At 57.0% G+C, this 21,009-nt stretch overlaps 1 protein-coding gene across 3 annotated transcripts in view; it reads right to left on the reverse strand.

The window, feature by feature from the left end:
- Positions 1-3,285: 3,285 nt before the first annotated feature.
- LOC102093436 (START domain-containing protein 10) overlaps positions 3,286-21,009 on the reverse strand; it is a 48,821-nt gene continuing 31,097 nt past the window's right edge. For 2 of the 3 annotated variants that reach the window (XM_065030314.1, XM_065030313.1), the window contains exons 3-7: positions 5,404-5,551; positions 5,181-5,284; positions 4,947-5,064; positions 4,610-4,662; positions 3,286-4,262 (exon numbers count right to left, since the gene is read on the reverse strand). In XM_065030314.1, the coding sequence (XP_064886386.1) occupies positions 4,050-4,262; positions 4,610-4,662; positions 4,947-5,064; positions 5,181-5,284; positions 5,404-5,551 (636 nt within the window). In that variant the 3' untranslated portion in view covers positions 3,286-4,049. Of the gene's footprint in view, positions 4,263-4,609; positions 4,663-4,946; positions 5,065-5,180; positions 5,285-5,403; positions 5,552-8,873; positions 20,862-21,009 lie in introns of those variants that run through there. The other variant, XM_005503567.3, reaches the window with a different exon arrangement.

A 21,009-nucleotide genomic window follows, 5' to 3' on the forward strand; every position in this document is an offset into this window, starting at 1 on the left:
CCTGCTCCCTTCTTTCTCCGCAGTCACATAAGTGCCAGGATTGTGGTTCAGTTCCCCTGGCAGGGGGGGAAACCCCTGTTCAGGCACCTCTGCTGAGCGCCGGCACCCAGTTCCCAACAGTGACTGCTCCTTTCCAGAGTCCAGCCGGGAGGACACCCCAAGCTGGGACACCCCCAGCCATGGGAGCACTGAGGGGTGAGACAGCTGGCATGGGGCCATGCTGGAGGGGACCAGAGCACTGCAGAGTGACAGGGCATGGTGTGGCACCAGCATCCATGACGTGTGTGCTGCAGCTTGGGTTGTTTCCTGAGGACTTCCTGTCGGCCCACTTTCTGCAGTGCAGGTTTCAAAGGCTCCGTTTGATCTCTTTGGTGTCTGCCAACCTGCTGATGCAATCTATATTTAGACATTTGCCTCCTCGGGCTGAGGCAGAGAGCCCTGCTGTGACTAGCGGTTCACGGAGCAGGAGGGGTTTGCCTCCTCCCTGGAGGAAGATCAGAAAAGACCTCTTGATCTGGAGGATTTGGCTTCGTGAAGATGCCAGCAAGGGCTGGAGGAAGGAAAGATGAAAGTGAAGGTTGGATCCTTCCAGCACATTGGCCTGTGTGGTCCTTTGCCTTTCAGGGCAGCACCCATGATGACACTGGCCCTCAAGGTCGACATGTCCAGATGCCCGCCCATCCATCCATCCATCCATCCGTCCATCCACACATCCATTTTTCCTTCCCTCCTTCCCTCCCTCCCTCCCTCTATCCATCCATCCCTATCCATCAACCTTTGCTGCACCCTGGGACAGCCTTTGTTTTAACCTTCAGCTCTACCCACGCTGGATCATGCTGGAGGATGTGTATGGTGATGCAGGAGCATCTCTTGGGAGCAGAACAGGGTGAGGGCCACCCTGGGCTCTTATGTAGAGGGAAAATACCACATAGGATAGCTGGAACTGTGGGGTTGGAGCTGAGCCCAGAGCATTTGCTGGGACATGGTAGAGAGCTGAGTCCCTGGGAGGGCTTGGTGGAGGAGTGGGGAGGGGGAAGGGGGAGGCTCTTGGACTTGGAAATCTGCTGGACCTCTCCAGGCAAAATCCCTGCTGTTCATGAGATAAGATGGGCTGCTGGAGGGGTTCCTGCTGGGGTCAGGGTCCCAGTGTGGGTGGTGGGGGTGAGTGAGAGTTGCCCAAGACCTCTCCATGAGCTCAGGAGATGCAAAGTATGAGATCCCAGAGATGGGGCCACATCCTCCTCCAGCTGGGGCATGTTTGACACTGGCAGCACTGGAGCGGGCTGTGGAGCTGTGTGCAGGAGGGATAGGGGGCCCATGCCATGCTTCCCCTGTCCCCCATCCATCAGGCTGCTGGCTCACATCACTGACTCTGGGCTAATCTCTTGTCCAGCAGCAGCTTCCCGTTTCCTTTCCAATCTCTGCACTGAGGGGCGGCTCCTCTCTGCTAGGGGCCAGGCAGGAAAATCCATCCAGCTGGGCTCTCGTGTGGGGCTGCAGCCCCTGCGTGTCTGACCCTCACCCTGCTGGGCTGCGGGCCACCCACTCCCTCAGTATCCTGGAGAGGGCATCGGGGGGGGCTCTGGTCCCCTGGCATCCTGCCTGTCCCCTCCCTCCCTCAGGTGCTTGGGGGATGCTGGCGCATATCCCCCTTCCTGTGAAACCCAACAGTGGCACATAGGTCAATAACAAATCACCACATTGGGGGTCTCAGCACCCTATGGGGTCTGGGCCAGCCCCCTCCCCAGCCCCACAGGTTTCACCCTGCTTTCTGGCCAACGCAATGCCAGCTGCTCTTGTTCTCCCCATGCACTCGACACCAGTGCCATCAGGTCATTTTGGGCAGCATCCTGGGCACCCACCCTAGCACAGCTTTCCCTGGGGCTGGCTGGGGAGTGGGAACTCCTCTCCAGCCCCTCACTGCTCAGGCAGCAGCTCCTCACACCCTGAAGCAGACTTGCAGCCTGGCTGCTAAAGAGAAACAGCCAGGGAATGGGAAGGGGTGAGGCTGCTTCCCGCAGCATGAAACTCATCCAGGTGGTCTTCACCCCAGCACTCTGCAGGCTCGAAGTGCCAGTGGGCTCTGCCCCATCAGGACAGCACCCAGGGGGGTTTGTCCACCTTGCTCTGACCACAGTTCCCTGCCCAGGTCTGTCACAATTATTGCAGTGTTTTGTGGGCAATTTGGGCCTGGGATGTGGCTAAAATCCTCTGTGCTGCAGGTGCCCTCTGACTGCTGGCATGGTGGGAGCAGCACAGGACAGGGTGGGACTGGTCACCTCACTGTGAGCCTGTGTGGGAACCTGCACATCTCCTGTCCTTGGGTTTTCCACATTTTCCCTGCAGAGCTGGCTTCTTGCCCCTGCTCTGTTTGAGCCTCCAGCCCAGCTGCAAATCGTGGGAGTTGGCTGCCCCAATGGCCAGGACCTCCTCTCCCCTACCCAGCACGCTCTGCAGCGAGACATGTGCGTGTGATGTCCCTCTGGAGCAATGTGGGGGACATTCTCGTGACCTATCGGGCCAGCTAAAGGGGGACGTGAGCATCTGTGCCTGGAATGCTTGGGTGGGTGTCCAGATGAACTGGCGAGGAGAAGGTGTAGGGAAAGCAAACACAGGGTAGCAGCACCCACAGCCTGGGGCAAGGATGCAGGGACAGGGAGTGTGAGGCTGAAGGGGTCAGAAAGGCCCTGAAGTCTGCAGTGGCAAGTGGCTCTGGGCAGGCTGAAAGCCCTAGATACTTCCAGGGGCTTGTCCCACCACTGCCTGGGCAGAGCTCTGTCTGGGGCAGGGGGGCACCACATCCTGGCCGTGTCCTTCAGTCTTTACCTTGCCGGGACAGGTCTGGAGCTGAGCATCCCAGCACTGTCAGCAGCAACGGGCCCGTTCACATTGGCCTTGCACAGATCAGGTTTAACCCCACCTGGGGCAGGAGTCCAGCAGCCCCAGGTGGCCTCAGAACGTGGGGGTGAACGGGTGGATGGAAAATCCAGCATTTGTCAGCATATTCCCCCAGCGGTGTCTGTCTAGACTGACTTCCCGTTGTCCGGCAGAAGCTGTCTCATGCCCACGCACACTCATCCACATGCGTGTGGGCGTGTGGACCTCAGCATCTGTCCCTCCTGCCCTACCACTGGCCACCTCACTCCCTGGTGAGGGGCACCCCTGGGTGCTGGGACTGCCCAGCTGGACTGGCCCCCTGCTCTGACCAAGGACCTGGTGTGTGGACAGTCTTAGTGTGGGATTGATGCCAGTGTCCTCGTTGTCCCGTGCCAACCTGAAGCTCTCTTGCACACACACCAACCCCTTTATTGTTGTGTTGGAAACTACAGCGGTGGAAAACACTGAGAGTGGGGACAGAGACTGCCCAAGACCCCACTGCCAGGACAAGTCCCCCCAAACACCACATGAGGAAGGGGTCCTCAGAACTAGTTGGGCTAGAGCCAGCGTGCAGAGGTGAGTCTGGTGCCCAGGAGAGGACTTGGGATGGGGCTTCCTGAGATGGCAGGGGGGGTCACACAAAGCCCAGGAGGTCTTGGTGGGCTGGAGTGGGGCCAGCCTGATCGTGGGGCTGGCAGAGCAGGACCTTGGGCCAGAGAGGGTCAGTCAAAGCCCTATGCTGTTGCAAAGCCTGGGCAGGACCCCATAGTCCCCCTTTCTGGTCTTTTGAGAAGGTCTTACAGTGGTAAAGGGATATCCTGGTGCCAAGAAAGCTCCTATCCACCCCATGAAGGGTTCCCTCTCTCTTGCCATGCTCAGCCTCTTCTTGGGGCACCCACTCCTCTGACAGTTCTGCCTCCTGCTTGGGGACATCTCCATGGGCCACTATAGGTGCAGGGGGAACCAGGTTTCCCATCCTCTTTCTTTCCAGCCCCCATGCTGCAGGTTTCCACAGAACAGTCTCCTGCTGCCCAGGTAGGGGTGTGTATGATGAAGGAATTGGAGAGCAGACATGACTACTGGGGTGCAGGGGGACAAATTCCCATCCATATCCCCTGGCGTCCAAGCTTTGGTCACAAGGGGGTCCCACATGAGAGGGCTGTGGCAGGGGCTCAGGCCTCATGGTCACTGGTACTCAGGTGGTCCTCGGGCAGTCCTGTCTCATCAATGTTCTCTAGCGAGTCGGCGTGCTGCACCGAGAGCTCCGTCAGGCTGACACTGGGCAGTGTGTTCTGCTCTGGGTACACCCAGGGCTTGTATCCAGGGTCATGCTTGCGTTTCCACTCTGGGTACTTCAGCCCAGCCTTGTAGATCTTCTTCATCGCCTGTGGACAGAGTGTGTCCAGCCCGTTACAATGCTCAAGTCCCCAGTGGGGATGGAGCCACCTCAGTCTGTGGGCACAGCTCACAGCTCCCCCATTGCTTGCTTTTTGGGGTGCTGGGAGGGGATGGAGGCCTGGCTTGGACCACACAGCCCCAGCAGCACACCCAGTGCATGTCCTGTGAGCCCTGGGTCACCCAGCACCAGTCTTGTGAGTCTTTGGTCACTCAGCACCCATCCTGTAAGCTCTGGGTCACCCAGCACCCATCCTGCCCCTACCTATGGGGTTACTTCAGGGCAGCTCATCCCTGATGCCTGTGCATCCCACCACTGGCCATGCACCCTGCTTACCTTCGGTGCCACAAACTGGGAGACGCGGTTCACGACCCACTTTGGCAGCGACCCTGCAAGAGCCCAAAGCCCCATCACTTAGCCAGCCCAGGCCAGCCTCAGAGGAGGCACCATCAGCCTGCAGTGTCCTGTGCCAGGCTGGGCACCCCCAGGGCTGATGGCACCTGTCCCATGCAGTGCCCTGGGAGGGGACCCCCTTCTTCCCCAGGTTGTCCCCACTTCCCAGTGCCCTTTGGACCTCTGGGTGATGGAGAGCCATGGTCTGTGAGCTTTGGGGATAGAATGAGACCTACCTCTGGGGAGGCATGCTGCACCCTCCCCTCCCACTGGCACTCACCCCGAGGGTCCACCTGGGTGAGATAATAGAGGACACAGGCGCCGGCACCATTCGCCTTGATCAGGTAACCTGTCTGCAGGGACACAGCCCTCACAAAATCCTTCCTGGGTGGGTATTTCTGCAAAGAGAGGTTGTTCTACTCAGAGCCTGCCCTAGCTGCCACCCCGCCTTGCCTGGGCACGCCAGCCCATGGGACCAGCACTCTGCCAGAACTGGGGCTGGTCGGGGGCTCACCGGGTGCTTCACGCTGTAGTTGATGATCATGTAGTCATTGCCCAGGGGCAGCCAGGAGCGCAGGGTGACAAAATCCCGGTTCTTCAGGGGGCTCGGGCACTTCCCTGCAGATAGACCCTGTTACATCCCAACCTCTTGCCCCCGTGGCCCCACTCTCACACACAGGCCTGGAGGGTTGGGAAGGAGGGGCACTGGGGGTCCCGAGGGGCTGGGGGATGCTCACAGGAGTAGTATCCCACATCAGCATTTACGGTCAGACGCCCGATGTCGTAGGTCTCGATCATGTTTGAGTCCCATTTCTTGCGGTAGTGGGTGTCATGCAGCACATCGTAGAGGGTCTCAGCAGGGACGTCCTTGCAGGAGATGCGAGTCTGCAGAGAGATGGGGCAGTCAGGCCACTGGGACATCATCGGGGGGAAACACCCACCCCCAGGGCATGGAGCTGTGCCCTTCTGGGGACAAGGACTTTGGGTTGTTCCTATGTACAGTCACGTGTCTCTGTGTTGCTATAGGGTCACACACATGTGCCATGGAGGATTCTCCGCACATGCCACCCAGGATACATCCCTGTGGTCTGTTTCACGATGGTCCAGGCAAAGCCACCAGCTCCACTGCTGGCATGCAGCACATGCATCCCTCCAGCAAAGGCAGGAGGGTGGCGGGGGTAGAAGGACCGTCTGCCCTCAAATGGGGCTGCCTGGTGGTCCAGGTCCTGTCCCCTCACCCCGTGTTCCTGCAGAGCAAGAAAAGGGATGGTCCTGCTCTGGCATGATGCTCTTGGTTGTGGGGTCTGGTCCAGGGAGGTTGGTGGGGCCCTGGCTGTAACCTGAGCCGTGGAACTGCCTGACCGCACCGGCAAGTGCATTATTGATGAAGCCGGCTGGCCCACTCCTCTCAATGCCCGGAGGAAGGAGATGTCATCTGTTCCTCGTTAGAGACCTTGCATCTTTGATGAGGTGTTCAGCAGTGCTGTGTAATTGGAGATGGCCCTCTGAACGTGGCAGGTCCCATCAATCTCAGGCAAGCTTTCCCTGATGGCCTGGGTGATGGTTGCTGCCTGACATGCTGGACTTGTGCCCAGGGCAGGCTGGGAGATGTGCTGAGCTCCCTGGGGCACCATGGAGGAGAGTGTGGGAGTGCCCAGCCCCCTCCTCCTGCTCCCCCTCCCTAGGCACCCTCTCCCAGCTGCTGTGGGGTGGAGGGTGCCTCAGGCTGGAGGTAGAGCTCATGGTCCTTCTGGGCTCCTGGAAGCTCCAGTTATCACAGGGGGGCTATCACAGCCTTGCACCCCCAAAATCCCCCCCTAAGGCCTGTCCTCCACTCATCTCCAGCCACAGATGAACAGAAGCTGTGCAAGAGCCACACCATGAGCAGCAGGCAGTCAGCTGGGATGGGGAAAGCACAGAACTGCAAATCAGGACATCCACAGTGAATTCAGGTGGAAAAAAACCAAAACTCCAACTGCTCAGCCACTCTCCAGGTTACGCCTGCATTAATGGAGAGACTAGGGCTCTTCTGATCCCCAAGGCGCAGCCTGTACAGCTCAGCTCTTCTGCCCAGACTGACTGACATCCTCCAACCCGCATTTTGGGAAGGGTCCCTGGGAAGTGCTGACACCTGCACCATGCCCAGGGCCTGTCCAGAGCAGAAAAGCGACATCAAGGAGGTGTTACTTGCCATGATCCAGGCTGGGCAATGGTGCTCAGACTCCCCTGAACCTGCTTGGGGTCCCCTTTCTATAGGGCTCAGTGGTGGCCAAAGGGGATATAACTGCATCCCCTCAGCTGGGCTGTGGTTGTTGGAACTTGGCTGGATTTCATTAGGTCCCCCTTGCAGCCCTTCTTTCCACCCTGTACAGGTCATGCCGAGCAGCAGCCTTGTCTCCAGTGCTTCAAATGCTCTCCTAACTTCAGTGCTGCCTGCAGACTCACTGGGAGAGTACCCAGTCCCACTGTCGCAGTAACAGGGTATGATCCAGCAACTGGGCACCATCTGGACCCTGCACTGCTGATCACCATGCCATCAGCCTGGTGGTGAGCTGGTTTTCCACCCACCTCATCTTCTCCAGTCCATACCTCACCAATCTGGTGACAAGGAGACTACGGAAAACCCTGTCAAAGGCTTTACTGAAGTCAAGGTATGTGGCCTTCACTGTTCTTTCCATCCCCACACAGTGCTCTCATGGCAGGAGGCAACCAGGCTGATGAAGCATGATTTCCTCTTGGTAGGTCCCTGCTGTTGTTCCTACTGCCCTTGTCCTTCAGGACATAGCTTCCAAGAGGATGCTTTCCATTACCTTTCCAGGGATGGAGGTGACACAGCAGCCCATACTGCCCTGGAGCATCCTTCTTGCCCTTCTGGAAGATGGATGTGACATTTGACTCTTCTCCTGCAGTCTCTAGGACTTTTCAAAGAGATGTTGGCAAACCCCTTCAAGCACTTCTTGGTGTGTCCTGCCTGGTGCTGTGGACTTGTGCATGCCCAACTGGCTTAAATGCTGCCTGATCCTAGGCCAGAAGTCCTTCCCCAGCTCACTGCGGCAAGGTGGCGTGTATTGCAGCTGCCCCTCTGCAGAAGTGCTGCTTCTCCTCCTTCGCCTCCTCACCTTGGCCCTGCTGGGCCTCCATCCATGGCAGGACTGCAATCACTGTGTGCTCAGCTCCTCCTGGTGTCTTCCCAGCTGAATGCACTGGTGTGCAGACACCAGAGATGGGCTGCCAGTTACTGTGTTTGGCAGAGCTGTGCAAGAGCCTTCTCCAGTGTACTGCACCCAGGTGCCTCCTCACCACCTCCCCACACCTCTCCTGCTCTTCAGGTCATAGTAACCCTTCCCTAGTTGAAAGCTCTCCTTACCAGCTTGGCCAGTCTGTTGGTAAGATGCTCTGGCTCAGCTTGCTCAGGTGGATCCCATCATTGCATCCTGGTCCTTGGAGGCCAGAGAAGCCAGAGCCCTGCCTGTGACACCAGCCATGAAGCCAAGTGCTGCCCCACAAGATACTCCCATGTGGGGCTTACCCTGTGATGGGGGTCCAATGCCTCTCACCCCCAGCACCCCATAACCATTCTGGATGTACTCAGGGTCACCTGGCAGTGCCATGTGGATGCACAACAAGGTGTAACAGCCTGGGGAATGCTTGAGCCCTACTAATCCCTCTGCAGCATCCCAGATCTGGCCCTGACAAGCAACAAACGTCCTGAGACAGCACATTGAGGCTCTTAAATTCTCTGGGATGCTTGTACAGTGCAGGATGAGAGACGATGTGCCCCAGGATGGTATGGTCATGGGACAGGCACCAGGGAGCCAACCCTCCAGCCTGTCTCATGCCTGGGGGCTCCCAACAAAGCCATCTCCATAATGTAATCGATCCCAGGGCCTTCCCGCTTGTGTCCGGATCAAGGGCAGCTGCAACATGAGCACACACACGTGCGTGCATGGCAGGAGGCTGCAGCAGGCAACCCAGCAGGTCGAGAGGCTAAAGCCTGTGGCAGGCAGGGAGAACCTGCAGAGCAGGTACCTCTGGGGGTGAACCCTACCAGCCCTGCATTTGGGGCAGAAACACCCACAGGCAAGCTGGACCAGGGTGCTGTGCACCCCCAGGACAGGCCAGCACCTTGGGGACCCACAGAAGCAGCTGGGCAGGCAGCTGGGGCAGGGGAGGGCTGGTAGTCCCGCAGCTGCTGGCATCTGCTTACCTTGATTTTCTGCACCGTGCAGCTTTCCTCCTGGCCCTGACTCCACACGGTCACACCAGCCTTGTTATACTGACAGTGCCAGCCCTCCAGGCTCTCGCACTGATCTCTGAAGGAGCTGAAGTCAGAGTCATCTGGGATATAAACCATCTCCCCTCCTCTGGACATGGGGTTGAGCTGCTGGACCCAGGGCGCAGGCACCGGCTGCAGGAAGGCTCCTTCTGCCTCACCTCACGGGAAACCCGGCTCTGCCCTTGAGCTCTGCCTTGCTAGACTCCTGCTGCAGCTCACATCATCCTCGGAGCCCCAAGCCCGTGCTCCCAGAGCGGGCACCGGCCACCCAGGTGCACCAGAATGGGCAGAGACCTCCAGCCACCCCGACCAGGCTGTGCTGCACGGAGCAGCGGGGAGGAAGGCTCGTTCCTTGCAGTCACTATCGCAGCTGCTGGGAGCTCAGATGTCTTCCCCGGCTGGCTAACCAGGATCACATTTCTCTCCAGCTGGCTGTCAGCTCCTCTATTATTCAGCAGGTAGCAGCATGCAGGTGGCTCGGCTTTCAGGGCAGAGCTGCCCCCAGCTCCTCCAGCCCTCTGTCCCTCTCAGCCCGCTGTCCCCTCACCGGCACACTGGCAATCTCTGTGCCTGACTTTGCAGCACCAGTCGCTGGCGGGATCAGCTGATCCCCTGCTGGGAGCAGCAGCCAGGACTCCCAGCAGTGTGGCGGAAGTGATGGGCTTTGGCATCAGCAGGATGCGGGCCAGCACAAGTCCTGGCCTCCCTGGAACGAGGCTGTGGTCCAGTGCACATGACCTTGGCTGTCAAGGTGTCCTGGGTCTGTGGTGTGGGCTACTGGCATGGGGAAGGGAAAGAATTTGCAGATGGGGAGGCTTCCCCTCTCTGAGCTTGCAGGATTCTGGTGGTGCTGGTGGGAAGGGAGCCCTGGGGGTCTCCAGCCCACCCTTCTGCTTGGAGCAGAAACACCATCAGCACAGGGTAAGGTCATCCATGGCTTTATACAGCTGTATCTTGAAGGATGGATTTGCCCCAGCTCCTTGGTGGCATGTCCCACAGCTGTACCACCTCTCCAGGAAAATAAATAATGATTCCTACTGTTCAATCTGAAGCTGTAATTAATGTGTGCTCTCCTTTGTTACATCTCATGCCCTACCGAGACAGCGTGGCCCTGTTGCATTTGCATCTGCTCACCAGGCAGCTGCATGATGCTGGTGGATCCCAACCCACCCCTCTTGTAGCCCCAGGGCACAGCCCTGCCAGCAGCAGCTGCTGGTTCCTGTCTTGCCCCTCCACTTCTCCCCCAGCTGGTGGGCCAGTCTGGGCTGTGGGCTCTCTGGTGCAGGAGGGACAACACCTTCTCTCAGGTTGCTGGCCACACTCCTCCTCACATCATGCAGGGAGGCAGCTTGCCCCGTTTATTCAGCCTCTTGTCCAGGACCTTGTCTGGGGCCTTGTCCCATGTGCTTTTCATTGAGACCCTGCTTAGCCCCTTGGTCCCCAGCCTGGGTGAAACCCGGGGTTATCTATCTGGTCTGTCCCATTGATGTCCAAGAGGTTTCTGTTGACCCAAATGTTGAGTTTCTCAGCGTCGATCTAGGCTGAGGCTTTGCCTTTCACTGCACACCCATTCCCCCTAGTTTAGCCTCACCTGCATGGCAAAGGTGTAGTAGTCTCCTCATCCTTCCCTCTGATGAGGATGGGGAACATGGCTCCAGTACTGACTCTGGGGTGCCCCATCTGGGACCAGCTGCCAATCGGGCATCAAGGCATAGGCAAAACTAATGGAAGGGAGAGCAGGGAGAAAGTGGGAGAGCTGCAGCCGCTCACAAAGCCTCGCCTGAGGTGGAAGGTTGCCTGCAGCTGCCCACATCTGCCCACGCTGTAGCATGGTGTGTGAGCAACAGCCCCTCCACGTGGAGCATGGAACAGCATGGAACATGTGGAGCAACAGCCCCTCGGTGTGGAGCTTCTGGTGTCACAGCTTGAGCTGCTCCAGGTGCTGTGGCCATTTGCTGGTAAGCTGACGACTGTCACGCTTGGTTAAATATCTGCTGCAGTAGGCAGGAAGTGGCAGATCCTGAGTTGGGGAAGATGCAGAGGGATGACCTTGGGGTGGCCTTGGGGCTGTGGAGCAGGAAGCAAGTGAGGCTGGATGGATTTATGATCTAGAGCTGTCTAACGCCATTGCTGTAGTGTCCCATAGGGTGCACGGGAGTGTCTGTGAGCATCGGCACACCCATGTGCAAGTGTGTGCAGTCACCACAGCCCCTGCAAGAGCCAGACCCAGCCTGGACAGCCCACACGTGTCTGTGTGGGTGAAGGTGGGACCCAAGCCTGGGGGTTTTGTGGCTCCAAAACATGTCCAGAGCTGTGGAGGAAGGGAGGACACTGCAGTTCTGGGGACAGAGGAGTCCAGACCAGCTTTGCAGAAAGGAGCAGAGTGCTTACCCAGCATCACTGAAGCAGGAACCAGCCTTACCTGGCCACATTTCTCTGCACTTAAAGGATGGGAGCATTTCTCTGCCTGGTGGCTCAGGTTGGAAACCTGAGCAGGAAGTGCTCTCTTCTCTTCTGAAGCAGCCCCTGGGGTCAGTGTTCAAGCTGCACAACAGTGCAGCCACCCAAAAGCTCGCTGGTCATCATCACAGGTCCCCTGTCAGCTACGTGCTGAGCTCAGATGGGTTCCTGTGACCCATTTGCCCTTGCAACCCCATTCACCACCGCACTTGGCTCTTTTGGACCCAAGGTCTAGATCCGGGTGATGCCGCTGGGAGCTGGCACACCCCAAAGGAGAGAGAGGAACGTGACAGTAGCACAGGTAAAGCAACACATTAATGCAACCTTGCTTCTGTCATGTCTTGTTTATTTTCTCTTTATGAGCATTGAAAATCAAATGTCCTGTGGCTGAAGCCACCTTAAGTTCCCGACCAGGCAGTAGCTACCTCAGGAGCAATGTGACACCATTTTGTGGGGTGTCTCCAAGGTGTGACCGTCCCATCTCTCTCAACCTCTGTGGAGGAAGCAGCAGGAGTGAAGCAGCAGGGAGGGAGGAAATAAATGCTGCTTTTCTGGAGGCATCAGAGCTGCCACCCAAGCAACACCTGAGCCCAAGGGAAATAAAGTTTATGGGCTCATTTTGCAGGAGTATCTGTTAGCAGGGACCTGGCTGTGCTCTGGCTGTGTCCCCATCACATGGTACCACCAGACCCTGCTGTCAGGGCTGGCTGAACCTGCATCCTGCGGTTGGGGGTGTAACTCCCCTGTCCTTCAGCTTCCAGCAGCTAATGGTGGCTCATCACACCTGGTTTAGTTGGATGCTGGCTTTCAGCAGCCATGGGACTCCAGCAGCTTGTGGTGTCCCCATGTCCGGCACGGAGTTACATTCCTTGGGCTGACAACAGAGCTGTGCTCCATGTCTGTCTTCACAAGGAAGAAATACATCATCAGGAGACAGGCTCACCCTTCACAAGGTTGTCCCATCTCTGGGATGGGTCCATCTGCTACAAACACACAGGGTCCTGCTCTTGTTGGAATGCTCCATCCATGCTTTGTCACTGCGTGGCAGTGGAGGACGGCATGGGGGACCAGCAGCCCCCAGGATACCGCTTCATGCCCCATGGTCACCAGGTCTATGAGCAGGGACCTTTCCAGAGCCTGGAGAGCCCTGGTGGCCTGGTGGGTTCAGAGCATGCAAAGTGTGAGGGTTAGGTTATGGTGAGGAGGACTCTGCTCCCATCCTGGCTGTATCTAAACAAAGACTTTCTAGCCCCTTCCTCTTTCTCCTTTAATTCTCCAGGTCAAATTTCTAAATTCTCCAAGTGTCTTTAAAGACTCTAGAGATGGGATGTGGGATTTATACACTGCGAGCGGGGTTGCAGGGCTTTGCATGCTGTTCAAGTCTCTGTTAACCAGCTCAGATGCCTTAGCAGGACCAGGTTCCAGCCTCTCCAGAGCTGGAGAAGAGCATCCAATCCCCTCTGCAGCCACCTCTCCTGCTCCTCTGAGAACTGACTTTGAAAGCCTTTGCAAATTGGAATGAGAAATGTTTTTCCTATAGTAAATGACTGTGCTTTGGCTTTATGTGAACTGCAGTGCTGGTTCCTCCCAGAAACTCGTTCCACGAGGGTTTATCTCCTGGGGAATGAAAAAGAAGAGTCAGGAGGAAAAGCTGAGAGTTTCCTGGCCTGGAGAAACCCAACTGGAGCAGTTAGGAAGGGTTACAGCTACCACACAGCATTAGGAGATGGTGGCTGGGAGGTGAAGATCCTCCCAGAATGGGGGGAGGAAGGTGTTGGAACTCCTGAGAGACATCAGGTCATGCCAGCTCTGGCCAGGCTGCCTCCCCTGTGAGGAACACAGCAAAAAGCAGGAAAACCAAGGAAAAGTGAGATCCAACCCAGGAGTGGTGCAGGTCATGAAACATCCTGGGACTGCAGGGACGCCTGGGGAGACCTACAGGGACCCCTGGGTGCCAAGCATGGCCCCAGAGTCCCAGGGCTGCAGAAAGCATTCCAGAGTTTGGGGGCTGTAGGGACCCATAGGGAAGCGAACGAAACCCCAGAGCCCTGGGGCTGCAGGGACCTCGAGGCCCCCATGAGACCCCCAAAGCCCCAGGCCTGCAGGGAGCTCTCAGGATTTTGGTGAGACCCCAGAGCCCCAGGAGTGTGGGGACCCCCCAGCCATGTGTCCATCCAACCTGATCAAGTCAAAACCCAGCTGCAGCTCCTTTAGGTAGTGCCACTCCATCCCCCTCAGAAGGACAATGTTCCCCACATGAGTCGCATCCCCGGGTCAGGGCCACCGTGCCCGAGGACCCGTCTTTGGACTGTGCTGCTTACCCTGCATATGCAGTCTGGTGTTTGCCCACGGGGTGTCATGCGTGCTCCACGGATGATAGCGACAGGGACATGGCCAGCACCAGGGAGAGGCCAGGGAAAGGGACAAGCCGAGGGACAGAGAGAGGAACAGGACCATGTCCGTGGAGGAGACAGCCACAGCTCCTCTGCAGCCTCCAGCTGCAGAGGTGACATGTCCCCCTGCTCCATGCTGATGTCACCAGCTTGTCCATGGAGATAGAGGTGATGGCTGGGGCTGCTTTTGACTTGGGTCCCCACCCCGGTGCCAGATGGGTGCTGTCTGCTTCCCCACGTGCCCTCCCAGGGTGGCATTTGGGGTGGCTTTGTCCCCCACAAGCTCAGTGTCTCCTGCTGCTCTGAGCTGTTTTGTGGCACCCTGGGAACAGCCCAGTCTGGCCAGCGCAAAGCAATTGAGGGTGATTTGCACCTTGGTTTTAGGCTCTCGGGACACTTGATATTACTGGACTAAGTTGAAGGTCCCCGGGACAGCAGACATGCTGGGGACACAACACTCTCAGTGACAGGAAGCCCAGAGAGGGGACCCCTTCTTAAATTTTGCCATTAAGCAGAGGATGAGATGAAGCCCCAGAAACTTTCCTTTTCCTCCTTGCTCCTACCACATCCTTCTTTCTCCTGGCAGGATCCAAAAAGCTGAGCCCAACAACAGAGTCCTCCTTGGTCACACAGTCCCCCTCCCAGAGAGGGGGACAGCTCAGGGACAGCACTAGCAGCTGTAGCTGGGGACCACCAGCTCCTGCATGCTTCAGTGTGGAGCTTTTCCTGCCACTTTAGGAGCTTCTGGTGTCAGGGATAAGCTGGTGGAGGAGGCTTGCTCCTCCTCATGCCCCTTGAAGATTGGGACCCAGCACAGCTGGGGTATCCAGCCCTCTGGGTCCCTTCCCTGTCCCCAGCGCAGGGACACGGTCTCATCTCTGGCAGCATTTCCCAGCGAGCCGGGCAGAGGGAAGCAACATCTCCCCCAGGCAGAGGCAGGGCTGGGGGTTCAGGGTGTCCCTGCTGGCACAGTCTGGTGGCACCGATGGCAAAGCACGAGTGGGTTTGGGGGAGTCTGGCAGGCACATTTCCAGGGACTGGCACAATGAACAGGGGCATGCAGAGGTGGGGGTTCCCTGCCCACCCATGCCATGAGTTTTGGCCACAGCTCTGCCCCTAAGAAAGATGGTGGAGGGCAAAGCATGGGGTGTACTCCCTGGGGTGCAGGGACAAGGGAGGCAGGTCCCACAACAGGTCTGCCCCATTGGAGATGGGCCAGAATGTCTCTTGGGTGATGTGATGTGACTCAGCATATCCCCTGAGTACCTGTGTACCTCTTTGCCACTCCTCAGTGTCCTCCTACAACTGGGGTCGTGCCAGGGCAGGGTCCTTCAGGATGCTCCTCCAGCTACCTGCATCCCACATATCCATGTAATACACCTACAAGGGGCACTGCACAGTGACACACATCTGCGGGACACAGCACAAAAGCGGCAGTACTCTGCATGTGTGACACAGAGTCATGCGGGGCAAGCACATGTGTGAAAGTGGCTGTGGAACAGCGACGTGCCCACAGGATCCTGCTACACCTGTGGACATCCAGTAGGTACCTGTGACTCCTCCACCCAACTGGTGGCACAAAAGCCATCACTGACACAGAGCCCACACAGCAATTACATGTCTGGACACGTGTGTCAGCCACCCACACGTGCTGAGCTGATCAGCACACACATGACAGCACATGTGGCTGGTGAGACACGTACCCCACAGCTCAGCAGTGCAGCCCACAGGTGTTGAGCACCCACACACCCACGCACACAGGTGTGCACACACACACAGAGTGTTGCAAACGTGCTCTACAGGTGTGCAGACATGTGTGCATGCTGCAGCTGCTTTGGCGTGTATGTTGATGCTCCTCGAAGGCCTCTCCTCAAACCGCTTACTCGCATGTCCTAAGCTTCCTTATTGCATCCTGCTCCCCACTTGTCTCCTGCCACTGTCCCTGTACTCCAGCTCCATGTTCCCCCTTTCCTGGCTCTCTCACCACCCCGCACTGCTTGTTTTAGGTTAACCTTTCTGCTCAGGGCTGATCGGGTGGCCACCAGTCTTGTGTCACCTTGTTTGCTCTGGAGCATCCTTCCCTCACTGCACTGCCAACTGCCAGCCCAGGACCCCATGCCAGTCCCCGGCTGCACAAACCCCAGCTCTGGTCCATTGTCCTTTTCCCAGCCTGGCAGCCAGGGCTGTGGCACTTGTAGCCAGGGCTTGTTTGCACAGTGCCCCAGACAGACATCGGGATGATTTAAAAGGACTGTGAAAAATGTAGTTATTTTTCCTCCTTTCAGCTGCAAGTCAATACTTGGGGAAGGATGTTTAATTATCTTTGTCACCCTCTTAAATCTCTTTATGAGAGGGTTTGGCTGCAAATCTCCACATCATTTCATAGTTATTGGATAGTGCGGTGCATAGCGGCACAGTAAATTAGCCAGTCAGAGCAGACGTGGGTCCCACACAGGCGCACAGCCAGTCCCCCTCAACCTGGGGCTGTGCCAGGGCGGGTGGCAGCAGGGATGCCCCCTGCCAGCTCAGGGGTGGTGTCCCCTCCAGTGCAGTCCCCTGCACCCTCCTCTGGGGTGCAGGACCAGGCAGGATCCATGGGATGCTGTGCTAAAGCACATGGAAAATAAGGAGGTCACTGGTGAATGCCAACATGGCCTCACTCAGGATAAATCGTGCCTGACAAATTCGGTGGCTTTCTATGATGGAGTTACAGCACTGGATAGGTGAAGAGCAACTGATGTCATCTGCCTGGGCTTGTGCAAAGAACTTGACACTGTGCCATGTGACATCCTTGTATTTAAATTGGAGAGACATGGACAACTCAGTGAATAAAGAATTGGCTGTATGGTCACACTCAAATAGTTGCAGTCAAAGGCTTGATGACCTGGTGGAGACCAGTGACAAGTAGCACTGCTCAGGGGTCAGTATTGGGACTGGCATTATTTAACATCTTTAACATGTTTAACATCTTCGTAGGTAACACGGATAGTGGGATTGAGGGCACCCTCAGCACGTTTACCGATGACACCAAACTGAGTGGTGGTGGTTGATCCATCTAGAGGGACCTGGATAGGCTGGAGAGGTGGGCCCATGCCAACCTCATGAAATTCAACAAGGCCAGGTGTAAGGTCCTGCACATGAGTTAGGGCAATCACAAATACAGGCTGGGCAGCGAATGGCTCTTGTAAAAGCCTTCCAGTACCTACAGGGGATCTACAAGAGAGCTGGAGAGGGACTTTGTACAAAGGCATGTAGTGACAGGACAAGGGGTGATGGCTTTAAACTGAGAGGATATTTAGATTAGATATAAGGAAGAAATTTTCACCATGAGGGTGGTGAGACACTGGAACAGGCTGCTCAGAGAAGCTATGGATGTCCCATCCTTGGAAGTGTTCATGGCCAGGCTGGATGGGGCTTTGAGCAACCTGGAAGATGTCCTGCCCATGGCAGGAGGGTTGAAACTAGGTGATCCTTCATGTCTTTTCCAACTCAAACCATTCAATGATTCAATGATTTCATGATTCCACGACAAGAACAGCCAGGACCGCCCCAGGGTGACCTCCTGCACTCTGAGGTCCATCCTCCTCTCTGTGGCACAGTACCCCCAGCACAGCCTTGCTGCACTCCCTTCCAGATGCTCTCCCCAGCCCTGGGGACACTCTCCGTGGAGCCTTACCAGGTGCCTGGTACTCCTGTGGCTGGCAGGATGCCCCCAGGGTGACCCACTCACCCCTGGCTGACTGATGGACAAGGATGGGACCAAGGCATCAACACACCAAAGATGCTGGGTCCACCCAGCTTGTCTGAGCCCCCCAAACTCCTCAGCTCTTCACCTCGCACCGCCTGGAAGGCAGATGGGGGAGCAGGCAGGTGTGCTGACATTCAGTATGGTCAGTGCCAGCTGCTGTTGCCATTGCAGGAGATCTCCAGCCTTTGAAGCTGCAGGATGGAGAGCGGACACAGCCATGCTCCCCAACCCCTCCTCTGCTGGGGCGCACAGAGAGCAGGGCGCAGCCCCCTCACCCAGCAGCATCCCTGGCAGGCAGCACCCAGCACCCACCATGCCCTAAGTCTCCTGTTGTCATGCAAAGCCAGCAGAGCTGGGGCTGGGCTGGGGGCCTGAGATACGCCAGAACATAATGCCACCTTCCCGATAATGCCTTTTATTGGACTAGGTGACACGCAGGCTTTAGGGGATAGCAGGAGAATCCTCCTGGCTCATCCGCAGAAAGGATTTCCACAGCTCTCCCGGCGGCTTGTCAGCACTCGGCTGCGAGTCCCTGAAGAGTTATTACCTCCCGACGCACGGCTCTGTCTGCTGGGAGCTGAGAGGCGTCCCTGCCCCCTGTTTGCTGCTTAGAAAGATTACGCCGCGTTTGAATAAGCTCCGTGGAGCGCGGCTGCCGACGCATCAGACAGGGGCTAATCAGAAAATTAGCAGGGAAAGAAAACTTTGTGGCAGGAACTTATCTCCGGCGCGGGTGCGTGTTGTTCCCACGCCCAGCCTGGTTCCTCACCAAGGTTTAAGGAAAACTTCCCTGTGATTGCAACGATGAAACCTGCTACAAATGCATGGTATGAGGAGATGGTGTGCACACACACAGAGATGTGTGGGCTTGAGTATGTAGATGCTGTGTGCACATGCATGCACAAGCAAACGCTTGCAGTCTTATACACACATACATCCCTCTGTTCATTCCTGACAAGCACATTTCTGTACGTGAGCACATGGTTATACACATGCAAACACAAAGGCATGCCTGCACTCATGCACATGCACGCACACATGCAGACGTAAAAAAATACATATGCACATGTATGCAATATGTGCACATGTATCTCTGGATACACAGACACATGACTACATGCTTGCATGTGCACTCACAAACCTGCAAGTACAAGCATGGACTTGCACATGCATATTCCTACACACGTGAACACATGTGCATACATGCACATATGGCCACATCTGGGCGCTTTGGGACTTCCCCCAGCACTGGCTGAGCAGTGAACGGGGCATGGATGCTGCACCAAGCCTGCACCGTGCCACCAATGCCATGTCAACTAAAGACAGAGTGTCTTGAGTCCCACTGGGACAGGAGTCCCACTTCTGCACTGGCACGACCTCAGTCCCCATGCTGCAGTGCCATCATGGGGACAGCCCCCAGGAGCGGTGCCAGACACCCTTGGGTGGCCCATCCGGCCCTGCACCCCCGGGAAGGGTGTGGGATGGGGCTTGCGGTGGGCAGAGGGGCAGTGAGCCATGCTGAGAGCAGGGTGATTAAAATGCGCTGTTTGTTTTATTTAAGCACCACCGTCAGGGAAAGTTACAGGGCACTGAGCTAGAAAATAGCATTTACAGAAACTGACTCCTGGCACCCAGAGCCCTGACCTTTGCAAACTTCATTAGCACCACGTAGATGTGCACATCCAGCCCGGTGGGCACACAGAGTGGGAGAGCAGGGACCCCTCCTCATCTCACCCAGCCCCCAGCCTGCTGCTGGCATAGTTCTTCTGTGGGACCCCAAATGCAGCCACGTCCCAATGCAGGGGCTTTCCATGGGATGCCTGAACCCCACGTGACTCTGCACTGTGTCACAGTGGTGTTGGTGGCACCAAGGACAGGGGAACATGGACTACGCTGGGACCCCCATGTCCCTTGCGCTGCTGCCTACAGGGCTGTGGCTGGTGCTGGGCAATGCTGCTGGCCCTGCTTGGCCACTGTCATGTTTCAGGGGTGGCCGGTCCAGCCATAGCAACAGTTACCACGATTCCCTTTCCCCATTCCCTTTTCCCCACTCCATTGACTTCCCATGGTGGCTCTGGTGCTGCTGGCAATATGTTTACAGGCAATTAAAGCTCATTAATTGTGCAGACGCAACAGAGGCTCCATGACAATGTGTGGTGTGAGTCTCACAGGGGAAAGAGCCAGATCTGACTGTCTGTGCCATATCCAGGATTGTATGGGGGGCAAGTGGGGGTCTGCACCCACCCTGGGCCGTGTGGAGCCAAGCTTGGCCCAGAGGGTTCCCAGAGCTTGCAGCAAGGCCTGGGGGATGCGGGATGTGTGTGGGTGTTGCGATGGGTCTCTGGCACCCATTCAGCAGCCCCACGTGATGGCCACCCAGGAACTGAGCACTGCAGACGCCAACCTCCAGGCATCGGAAAGGGGGTTGAGCCCCTGGCTGCTGCCTCCCTCAGGGGGTTCCATCCTCCCCGCTATAGCCCAGCGCTTTGCTGTGAGGATGAAATCAGCTCTGCTCTTGGCAGGCAGGAGCTGAGTGGGGGCTCTTACCCACACGTGTCTGAGCAGAACTGGTACGGGCAGGTGCTGTGCCACTGCTCCCGAGCTGCCGCGTCTCAGAAAAACAATAGCATTTGGTAGCAGGGGGAGAAAAACCTTCACAGAATCACAGAATAATTCTCCCGAATGGATTGAAATGATGCTTTGATTGGGAACAGATGCAAGAGATAAGGGGGGAGGCAGGTACCAGGCACAGGGCCAGTCACCAGCCTGCTCATGGTTCCTTGCTGTATGGAAGGAAGAGTCCCCGGAGGCAGCTGGTGCTCAGCTTCTCGCTGCCCTGCTTGCTCCAGGGCTGCCAGGATGCAGGCAGACCTGCCTGGGCAGGCAGCGGGGCCAGTGCTGAGCATGGGATGGGGCTGACAATGCACCTGGCTGCTGGATGCAGGATGCTGGGTGCTGCCCTGGGGGGAGGGGATGCTCCCGTGGCAGGGTTGGGTAAGGGACCCTGCATTGCTCCTGGGGTGATGTGCTTTCCCCTGGCTGGCTCTCCCTCCATCCTCTCCAGCTTTCACACTCGACATGGGGCCATGGCCTGCTGAACTCCCTCCCTGTCTGGCAGAGGCTGCCACAGGGAGCAGGAGGGCACAGAGGGGGTGTGGAGCTGCCCTTCTGCTGGGTCTAGGCTCGAGTGGGCAAGGATGTCCTTCCAGACAAGAAAAGAGTACCCACCTGTCCCATGGAGACTCTGAGGCTCCCCTGCCAAGACCTGTAGAGCAGGGGTATCAAACTCATTTTCACTGGGGGCCACATCAGCTTCACAGTTGCCTTCAAAGGACCAAACGTCATTTTAGGATTGTGTAAATGTAGGAGTAGTTACATTTATACAGTCCTAAAATTACATTCGGTCCTTTGAAGGCAACTATGAGGTTGATGTGGCCCCCAGTGAAAATGCGTTGGACACCCCTGC

This window comes from Columba livia, chromosome 14 (genome assembly GCF_036013475.1).
Source record: "Columba livia isolate bColLiv1 breed racing homer chromosome 14, bColLiv1.pat.W.v2, whole genome shotgun sequence".
NCBI lineage: Eukaryota > Metazoa > Chordata > Aves > Columbiformes > Columbidae > Columba > Columba livia.